Source organism: Gossypium hirsutum, chromosome D08, assembly GCF_007990345.1.
Source record: "Gossypium hirsutum isolate 1008001.06 chromosome D08, Gossypium_hirsutum_v2.1, whole genome shotgun sequence".
NCBI lineage: Eukaryota > Viridiplantae > Streptophyta > Magnoliopsida > Malvales > Malvaceae > Gossypium > Gossypium hirsutum.
The window spans coordinates 35,384,798-35,395,741 of record NC_053444.1 but is presented as its reverse complement, the minus strand read 5'-3'; the positions used below and the strand labels follow the sequence as shown (position 1 = coordinate 35,395,741).

Below are 10,944 nucleotides of genomic sequence, written 5' to 3'. Positions count from 1 at the left end.
TGAGTCTATTTTCATAGAAAAATAATAGTGTAGACAATGAAATTATGTATTCTGAGATATTTGCATTTTAGTTAGACAAGGTCAAAGTGGTTTTCGGAATCCCCTATTCTGAATTTGGAAAATCATTAAAAATTGTAAAAAAATAGTTATGAGTTGTAATTTATATTTCTAGATTTTTTATTGAGTCTATTTTCTGTAGAAACAAGTGAGAACACCATATGAAGTCTGTACAATGAGATAATTAAATTTTAGTGACGAGAGGTCAGGACAGTTGATCAGTGAAACAAGGGAGAATTTAACTAATAAACTGTACTAATTGGCTAAACCAAAAATTCTAAAAAATTTATGGTAAAAAGATATATGAGTCTAGTTTTAGGGAAAATTTACAGATCTAAAATTTGAGTTTTGTAGCTTGAGTTATAATTAATTTAGTACCTACTATGCAGGTGGACAGCTTTATTGTGAATAGTGAAATTAATTTCAAAAGTAAAATTTTATGCCCCGAACTTTTAAGTTAAGTCAAGTAACTCCTCATGCTTGACTCTCACAACGGTCTTGGGTAAGGGGTGTTACACACAAAACATGTTAACATGAATTAAATAAATCTCATTAACTTAATATAATTATCACAACAAATAAGATTTAAAACTTCATAGTTGATGTCAAAAGCATAAAACTCAAAGAAAACATGTAAAAATAGATAATCAAGAGGAAAGAGTAGAATCAGTTCAGTAGCCTTTCGGATCTATTCTTACTGATGTTTTCAACTCTGCTTAGTTCTGCAACCTTTCGGATCTATTTTGATTGAAGCACTCCCCCGTTCTGATTGAAGCTTTTTTTGCTAAGGGTTTAAAAGGTAGTCGGCTAAAGAGTACTTTTGAAAAAGATTTTGAGGCTGAAGAAGGGAGAGGGGACGACTATGCAAGGGAAAAAGGGGAAAAAGAATTGAGAGAAAACTAGAGTAAGTGTGAGAGGAATGTTGAGAAATAAAGGATGATTGAAAAGTGAGGAATGTCAAGGTATTTATAGGTGAAGGTAATGGTTTGAGTTTACTAAAAATAGGTTTAAATTTCCTTCTCCCTCTCTCATGTGGCCGGCCATGCTTCAAGGAAAAGGGATGATTAAGTCTTCTCAATTTGAATTTGAATTTCAAGTTAAAAATAGCTATGTAGTGGATGATTTCAACAAGGAAGTTGTTGGGTTGAATTTTGATTATTTTCCAACTGCAGGGACCTTCAATTAAATAACCCAAAACAAATTTTGGGAAGCCAATATCAAGTGCCAAAATTGGGCTTTTAATTCCCCTTGTTGGACGGTTTAGTCCAATAACTTAGCAGACATGTCCATCTTTTATCACCTTTCTTTACTAGGTTAAGTAGTTAACCCCATGCCCAAAATTGCATGGTCTTGCCGTCCACATGGATAATTTGTGCATGGCCATCTTTTATTTATTTAAATCATGTCTCCAATGGACCTCCTACATAGTGAAAAATACATACATTAATAAATTAACATGAATTAATATAAAATATGCATGAAAATCATGTAATTAAGCATAATTTCACATACTTTCTAAATTCATGCCTAAACTTACTAATTAAGTAAAATTCACTCATTTCAATAATAATTACTCGAGATAAACACAATAATTAAGTAAAAAGGTGGTAAAAATAAATAGAAAAACCCTATATAATTTTGAGTTTACACGCCCCCAAACTTAATCCATTGCTCGTCCTGAGTAATATTAATGCACAACACAGTTTTTGCTAAGGCAATTTTGCAAAATGATAAAGGAACATTAATCTTTGCACATAATCATGCTTCAAGAAAATCATGCTAAAAAATACTCTTTATTCACAAGTAGCTCGAATACAAATATTATTTCCAAACTTTATACTAAGTACATCATAATGTCAACATGAATTATAGTTTGTATGCATTTTCATAATCATACATAACATTCACCAATCAATATGCTTCCTTTATCAACTAAACATTGCAATCTCAAGGGTTTATTTAGTGTCTCCATATGTTGAACTTAGTAATTCCTCTCCACTATTGTAGTTGGTATAGTCATCCAATCAATAGGTCTTTTATTAGGTTGTAATGGGGCTAGGCTAAAGGTAGGGATAAAGAGAAGTGATTTTTAGGTTCAATCATCTTAACCCTAACTTATCTTGCATCTTTTTATGTCACAACCTTAAAAAAATTGGGTCTTTGGAACACCCCCACACTTATTTTGAGCTCATACTCAACCTTAACTATTTTGGACTTTGGGAAAACTTTACTATTTATTTTTGAGTATTTGAGCAATCTTTTATTTTCTTTTTATTCTTTTGGAAAAACTTACATTCTTCATTTCTTTTTGAATATGTGAAGAACATGTACATCTTTTCATATCTTTCCTCAAACTTTGATTACCAAGACAAATTTAGTTAAGATAGGTGCAAAAGAATAGGATAAAATAAAAAAGATGATAATGTGGCTTATAATGTAGGTACTTTGAAATAAATAGGCCATTAAGCTCAAAAATTAAGTTTCAAGGGTTAATTTAATAAGGTTGGCTTAAAAGGCTCAAGCGATCCAAAGAAATGCCTATATCATATTAGAGTCTTATATCGCCTAAGATTTTGCCTCATGAAAGTTACTAAGTCAATTCTAAAGACTTAAACCTTCATACATGTCTATTTCTAAAAAAATCAAATTTTCATGGAAAATACTACATAAGACTAAATATCATACAAGTATTCTATCACTCAAGATAACATATGAATAACTTAGAAAAATTAAAAAATCATGCTTGCATTTGAACATACTTATGAACAAAAATTTTTTCTGAACATTCATTTATTTTAGCATACTTAAGTAAAAAGATTGAAACATACTTAAAAATTCATGCGAAATCCCTTATTAAAAATTCATGCAAAATCTTTTATCCCCCTTTAAAAAGAGGCAATGTTCTCATTGCGAAAACAAAGTAACGAATGAAAAGTGAACACTAGGTAGGGTTGCAAGACAAGAGAGGTGAGTCATAAAGACTGCTTAAGTACCAAGTCTTTCTCACAATCCAATTCTAGACATGTTCATTCCCATTACCACATCACTTTATTTTCCTTCTATTAAAGAGGCATTGAGCTTATCTTATTCATCCTTGCTATTTTATTATGTGAAAGTAAAAATTCTAACTAGGAAATAAAAATAAACACCTAAAAAGAAATAAAGACTAAAGAAAAGAATTTCCCTCCTTTTATTTATTTGACTTATCCTCCTCGTATTCCTCCTTTGATGTTTCTTCCTCACTTGCATTCTCATCTTCCTTCCATGACTCAAAGATATAATTTGGGAACTCAGGAACAAAATTGTTAGAGATATTTTTAAAAGTAGTTCTTACGGAATCATCTCTAACTTTTGCATATTTCCAATAAGTCTATTGTTGGTTATGCATAAATGTTATCATATCCATCATAATTGACACTTATGATTTCTTCACAGTATTTGAAGAAGTTGGCCTAGGAATAGTTAACTCAGGATCAACACTTGGTTCAATTGGCTCATCAGCATTCAGCTTTTCTCTTGGTTCAAAGACTTTCAGTTACTTTATCGGTTTTGGATTGCTTGGTTCTTCCATAGATTCTGCTTCTTCTATCTCATCAACTAAGTCAGGTTCCATTTTGGATTCGTTCGATGACTCATCAGTTTCTGGTTCTGTTGGTTCACTTGATTTAGGTGGGTTTAGCTTATGGATATTCTCCACTAACCTTTCAAGATCATGGGTTATGATGCAACCTTGAACATATGGTCCCTTCAGGTTTGCTTTTGTCTTAACCTGGTCCCTTAAGCAAAGTGAAGTTATTAAGGATGGAAAGTAAGCACTTCCAGTCTTTTTTTTGGCACAATCATGGATCTCTTTAAAGAATGATATTCCTAACATTGATAGACCTTTCTGTCATAATTGCATACAAAAAATAATTCACTCCATCGAGATGGTGGAACTGTGTGAGATAGGCATGAAACTATATCGAACAAAGTAAAACTATACCTTAGCCAAGGGCTTTAAATATTCCCTTCGGCAAGAATGACTACCATACTTCCTTATAATCCATTGGGATCCCGGATTTGTCACAACATTAAGCACTTGTTGAAAAAAATCTCAATTTATATTTGTCATTATGGCACAATATTCATCTTCTTGAACATTAGGTAGGTTAAACAAGTCATTACTGGACTTAGAAGTTAAGGGTACCTTTTTCTTGCGAACAAGAACTTTAGTAGCATCTGGCCTAGTCAGATTAGCATAGAACTCTCGAACTAACTGTTCTTCTGTCAATGATCATGCATCACAAAAATAATTCCAATTGTGGGCATCAATCGTCTTTTGAATTGGCAAAGGCACAACCATTTTATCATTGCTTTCCAAGTTGAAACCTTTTTCCGGCATCATAGGTTGATTCTTGAAGATTGAATCAAACCTTTCTTTCACTTGTTCATCTTTAATCACAATGGTATTTTCAGTAGAGGTTTTGGAAGATCTAGTTCTTTTGCAAGATGTGGAAATTTTTCCCGAAAAATAAGTAAGATTTCGACAAAAGAATTGAAAAAGCAATCGGCAAAGGATGAGAGCAAGGTGTTGCGACGATGACTGGTTTGTGGTAGTGATGAGCTTGTGGTGGCGCGAAGCTTGCTATGGTGATAGGATGCGGTGCTGAAGCGGTAGCTCCAGGAAAAGGCTTGCGGCTGCAAGACTAGGGTTTTGCAACAAGTAAAGAATTTTAGGGAAAATTTTCGAGATTTAGGCCGAAAGATAAGAGGGAAAAGAATAAGTGGTTTAGGCTTTAAGCTAATAGCTTGAGGGGTTGTGAAAATTGTGGCGGTAGAGAGGGGTTTATATAGTGCTGAATTAGGGCAAATTTGTAGCAAAGTTTTAGCTAATTTAAGTGACTTGGATGTCAAGGTAGTCTTGTAACTAAAATTTAGCTAATTTTGAGTGGCTTAGGCAACAAGTAAGATGGAAGGATGATATGGTGGCAAAAATTAGGGCCTTAGGGAACCCTATGAATGGCATATAGAGTGTTATTTTTCTCCTCTTTGTTGTTTCAGGCCTTGAGCCCAAACTTTATTTAAAAATTGGATTGCTTAAAAACAAATAAACTTATTAGTACTTGGGCCAAATTGACCCCTTTATTAAAAAAATAAAACTAAAATTAAAATTAAAAATAAAGGCTAAAATTGAAACTAAATTAAAATTAAAGACAAAGATAAAAATGAGAAATAAAAATAAAACTAAGAAAAGATTAAAACGAATTCGAAATTTTTTTCTTAAAAGATTACATTAAATTAATTCACAGGAAAGGTTGGATGGGTCACAACGGTCTTGCTTAAGTTCTAATCTCCTTATATAGAATTAATTAAATGCACTAATTTTAAAAAATAATTTCTAACTTTTTATTAAAAAGTAGGTTTACGAAAGATTAAGGGTCTCTTAATTTGAACGAGGTTCTAATTCGCTCAATTTCACCATCCCAATAGTGCTTGAGATGTTGACCATTTACCTTAAACGTACCTCCATGGTTGTCATACAATTCTATAGCTCCATATGGATAAACTTTGTAGATGGTATAAGGTCCTTTCCATCGGGATTTTAACTTTTTAGGAAATAACCTTAGCCTCGAATTAAACAACAACACTTTCTGGCATTATTTGAACTCATGAGGTTAAATATGACTGTCATGCAATTTCTTATATTTTTCCTTACACATCTTGGCATTCTAATATGAAAATAACCTCAATTCTTCCAAATCATTAACTTGTAACATCCTTCTCTCACCGGCTTACTTAAGATCAAAATTTAATTGTTTCAAAGCCCAGTGAGCTTTGTTCTCTAATTTAAGTGACAAATGACATACCTTTCCAAAAACTAACTGATAGGGAGTAATTCCTAATGGCGTATTAAAAGTAGTTCGATAGGCCCATAGTGCATCATCAAGCCTTCGAGACCAATCTATTCTGTTAGGGCGCAGTACCCTTTCAAGTATACCTTTGATTTCTCGATTCACCCTTTCAACTTGCCCATTCGATTCTGGGTGATAGACAATAGGAATCTTATGTTTCTTATCATACTTGTCAAGCAACCACTTAAGCCACTTATTTACAAAGTGAGATCCTTTATCGCTAATTATAGCTTTAGGAGTCCCAAACCGTGTAATACATGCTTATGTTGGAATCACATGACTACCTTAGCGTCATTAGTTGGGTATGCCTCGGCTTCAACCCACTTGGATACATAATCCACAGCTACCAAAATAAACTTATTACCATATGAAGAAGGAAATGAGCCTAGAAAATCAATGCCTCATACATCGAAAAGTTCTATCTCCAAAATATTTGTCAAGGGCATCTCATTCCTTCTTGATATGTTTTTGGTTCTTTGGCATCTATCGCAATTTCTCACATATGCATAAGCATCTTTGAACAATGTAGGCCAAAAGAACCCTGCCTGTAAAATCTTTTCTGTTGTATGTGAACCACCAAAGTGTCCCCCACTCGGAGATGAATGACAATGGTACAAAATTTTGTCAATCTCACTTCTAGCTATGCACTTCCTGATTATGTTATCTGCACATTGTTTTAAAAAAATGGGTCTTCCCAAAATTAGTACCGACTATCATGAAGGAATTTCTTCCTTTGTTGGTAAGTCATTTCTCAAGGAATTATTCGACATGCTAAGTAATTGGTAAAATCAGCAAACCAAGGTGTTTCATAGATTTGTCTTACCTCGAAGATATGCTTATTAGGAAAATTCTCATTGATTGGGACAAGTGAAGAAGTTACCTCATTTTGTTCCAACCTTAATAGATGATCGGCTACTTGATTTTTAATACCTTTTCTGTCTTGGATTTCAAGGTCGAATTCTTGGAGCAAAAGTATCCATCAAATTAGCCTCGGTTTAACATCTTTATTTGTGAGTAAGTACTTAATGGCAACATGGTCAGTAAATACTATGACTTTGGTACCTATAAGATATGAATGAAACTTGTCAAAAGCAAAGACTATAGCAAAGAATTCTTTTTCAGCTACCGTATAATTGATCTAGGCTCCTATCAATGTTTTGCTTACATAGTAGATAGGATGAAAGACTTTGTTCCTCATTTGGCCCATCACAGCTCAAAGAGCAAAATCACTTGCATTACACATTAACTCAAAAGACATGTTCTAATCAGGTGTGATAATTATTGGGGTTGAAATTAACCGATTTTTCAAATTTTCAAAAGCTTCTAAACATGCTTTGTTAAAATAAAAAACATATTTTTCTAAAAGCATACGTAAAGGTTTAGAAATTTTTGAAAATTCTTTTATAAATCTACGGTAAAAACCAGCATGGCCTAAGAAGCTTCAAACTCCTTTCACACTAAATGGAGTTGGTAATACTTCAATTACGTTCATCTTTACTTTATCCACTTCGATCCCATTCTTGGAAATTTTGTGCCTTAAGAGAATTCCCTAATTAACCATAAAATGACATTTTTCCTAGTTAAAGACATGGTTTAGTCTCTTTGCATCTTTTAAGTACCTTAGCCAAATTATTCAAACAAATGTTGTAAGTATTACCAAAAATAGAGAAATCATCCATGAAAACCTCAACATAATTTTCAACCATATTAGTTAAAATTACCATCATACATTGCTAAAATGTGGCAGGTGAATTACATAAGCCGAAAGGCATTTGCCTAAATGCAACTATACCATATGGGCAGGTAAAAGTAGTTTTATGTTGGTCTTTTGGGGCTACAAGTATTTGATTGTATCTCGAATATCCATATAAAAAGTAATAAAATTTTTTACCTGCCAGTCGGTTTAGCATTTGATCCATAAAAGGTAAAGGAAAATGATCCTTATTAGAGGCTTTGTTTAACTTTCTGTAGTTAATATAGATTCTCCAACCCTGACAGTTCTCATCGAGATTAACTCATTTTGTTCATTTTCAACGATCGTGGTCCCACCTTTCTTGGGTACACATTGCACCGGACTTACCCAAGAACTATCCGAGATGGGGTAAATAATTCCTACATCTAACCACTTAATCACCTCCTTCCGGACCACTTCTTTCATGATAGGGTTAAGTCTTCTTTGCCCATCAATCTTACCATTTTCACCTTCCTCTAAAATAATTTTATGGATCCAGAAGGAAGGACTTATACCTCGCATGTCAGTTATGGCCCAACCAATTACATTATTAAATTTCTTTAAGACAATAATCAATTGCTCCTCTTGATGTTTTGTTACGTTCACTGAAATAATTACAAGCAAAGTAGAACTATTACCAAGATAAATGTATTTTAAGACAAAATTACCTTTAATTCAAGTTTAGGCGGTGCCTCGATTGACAACTTGGGTTGTGTAAATTCCTGAACTTCCAACTCTAGTGGTTTGAACCGCGATGGTTAAATATAACTCCTCGGATTGGCTTCCGTCAAAGCTAAACCTTCATTACCTTTTTTATCTTTGAATGGTTCAGACCCTAAGGTGTTTTCCAATAGGGGTCTTCTTCAGAATTGCTTCCCATAGAAACTAAGGTTTCTACTTCCTCCATTACTGAATACTCTTCCATCGAATCAGAAAACTTCATCGATTTTAGAATGTTAAACGTTACCTTATCGTCTTGAACTCGCATCGTGAGTTTGCCTTTCTACACATCTATCAACGTTCTTTCCGTGGCTAGAAAAGGTCTCTCTAAGATGATAGGAACTTCTTTGTCTGCTTCAAAATCCAAAACAATGAAATCAAGAGGAAAATTGAATTTATCGACTCTTACCAAAACATCTTCAATTTTTCTTTTGGGATATACTAATGATCGATCCGCAAGTTGAAGTGTTATAGTAGTAGGTCTTACTTCACCTATTCCTAGTAGCTTGAAAATAGATTTGGGCATCAAGTTGATGCTTGCTCCTAAGTCACACAAAGCTTTACGTTAATATGATTCACCAATGTTGCAAGGTATCTTAAAGCTTCCAGGATCCTTTAGTTTCAGAGGTAGCTTGTTCTGTAAAAATGCACTACACTCCTTCGTCAAAGTGACAGTCCCATACTTACTAAGTCGTTTCTTCTTGGACAATATATCCTTCATAAACTTCACGTAATTGGGTATTTGCTCTAAAGCCTCTTCCAACAATATGTTGATATGTAGTTACTTTAAAACATCCAAGAACTTCTTGAATTGTACCTCTTGTTTCTGCTTTTTCTGTTAAAGTCTTTGAGGACATGAAACTCTAGGTTGATATAGATAACTTTTCTGAAGAGGTAAATCTGCAAAAGAGGGTGTTAGCTTTTTAAAATTAACTAGTTTAGGGTTTGCCTCATCAGATTTTTCAGCATCTAATTTTTCTGTTATAGGAACTTCAACTGTTGGTTGACTTTCCTCCTTTCCAGTAGGCTCGTCTTCAACCACAACCTTCTTAGGCTCCAAAGTATTACCATTTCGTAACTCTACCACTTTGAAATGTTCCTTACCTAAAATTTTCAAATTTTCTGTGTCGCTCAGAAAGGCTCCTTGTAGTCTACTATGAAGCTTAGTAGCTAACTGACCCATCTGGTTTTCCAGATTTTTTAGCGTTGCTGCTTGACTTTGGATCAAGGCATCATTTTTTGCCATGTACGGCTTCAACAAGTCCTCAAAATTGTTTGATTATTTAGTTTAAGGTGGTTTTAGGGTTTATTGATTAAAACTTCAGGTTTGGTTGGGTCTATGCTACATTTGATTGTTGTTTGGTCCATTTCCTTGATTACTCCAAGTAAAGTTCAAATGGTTCTGCCACGATGGATTATAGAAGTTGGACTCTGGTCCTTGTGCACTTCTATTTTGGTACTGGTTCCTTACGTAGTATACTGATTCAGGATTTGAAGGGAAATTCTCGAAAGAATGACCATTTCCATAGTATATGCAAGAAACTACCTCATACAGACTTGCTGTTTGAGCTGTAAAATTATTTAAACCATTAGTGGTAAACTGTTTTAACATAGTGGAAATAGAAGATACCTGAGCAAAGAGTGAAGTCAGCGCGTCCACTTCATGCACTACAACTACACGTCTTCCTTAAACTGCTTGATTTGTCGGCCATTGGTAGTTACTACTTGTGTTTCTTTCGATGATCTCGTAAGCCTCGCTATAAGACTTAGACAAAATTGAACGATTCACAGAAGCATCCACCATTAATCTTGTATGTGTGTTGAGACCGTTATAGAATGTCTCCAATTGGATATAATGAGGAATCCCATGATGAAGATACTTATGAAGTAATTCCTTGAATATTTCCCAAGCGTCATACAAAGACTCATTATCCAATTGTTGAAAATTTGTTATCTCATTACGCAATTTTGCGTTCTTACTTGGTGGAGAATATTTTACCAAAACCTTTCTGCTAATTCTTGCCAAGTAGATATTGAACTTGGTGGCAATGAATTCAACCATGCTTGTGCTCGTTCTCGCAATGAGTATGGAAACAATTTTAACCTCAGTGCATCTTCAGTCAAATGGAAACAATTTTAACCTCATTGCATTTTCAGTCACACTAGCTATTTTGAATGAATCACTTACCTCCATGACATAACGAAGGTGTAAGTAAGGATCTTCCGTGGGCATACCACTAAACTGGCCCACCATTTGGAGCATTTGAAACATCATTGGTTTCAACTCGAATTAGAGTGCCTTAATATCTAGCCTTCTAATTCTTGAATTTAACTCATTGAAGAATGGTACAGTGTATTGTCTGATGGCATGATCCCTATCATCAACAATAAGGATTGAGTTGTGCACTGGATTGACTCCATTACCTTGTCCATCATTTTGATTTATAAGGTCCATCTCGGCTTGTGACAGCCCAAAATTGACCCTAGTCGGGAAGTGGTTTCGGGACCGCTAAACCGAGTCACCGAAATGTTTGAATGAGATAT

At 34.1% G+C, this 10,944-nt stretch overlaps 1 protein-coding gene and 1 non-coding gene across 2 annotated transcripts; one reads left to right on the top strand and one right to left on the bottom strand.

Moving 5' to 3' along the window:
* Positions 1–8,965: 8,965 nt before the first annotated feature.
* Positions 8,966–9,646, bottom strand: LOC107955744 (uncharacterized). Its single transcript, XM_016891553.2, has 2 exons — positions 9,350–9,646; positions 8,966–9,154 (listed from the first exon to the last, which is right to left on the bottom strand). The coding sequence occupies exons 1-2, from the start codon at positions 9,644–9,646 to the stop codon at positions 8,966–8,968; spliced, it is 486 nt and encodes a 161-aa protein (XP_016747042.2).
* Positions 9,647–10,262: 616 nt separating this feature from the next.
* On the top strand, positions 10,263–10,369 carry LOC121220588 (small nucleolar RNA R71). The gene has a single exon (XR_005917809.1). It is a non-coding gene; the product is annotated as a small nucleolar RNA R71 (small nucleolar RNA).
* Positions 10,370–10,944: the final 575 nt, after the last annotated feature.

Excerpts from the sequence above, each read along its gene's own strand:
- LOC107955744 (XM_016891553.2), bottom strand. The coding sequence starts at position 9,646 with ATGGCAAAAAATGATGCCTTGATCCAAAGTCAAGCAGCAACGCTAAAA. Across the intron at positions 9,155-9,349 it reads ATGCTGAAAAATCTGATGAG|GCTTTAGAGCAAATACCCAA; the intron begins GCAAACCCTAAA and ends TTGTTGGAAGAG.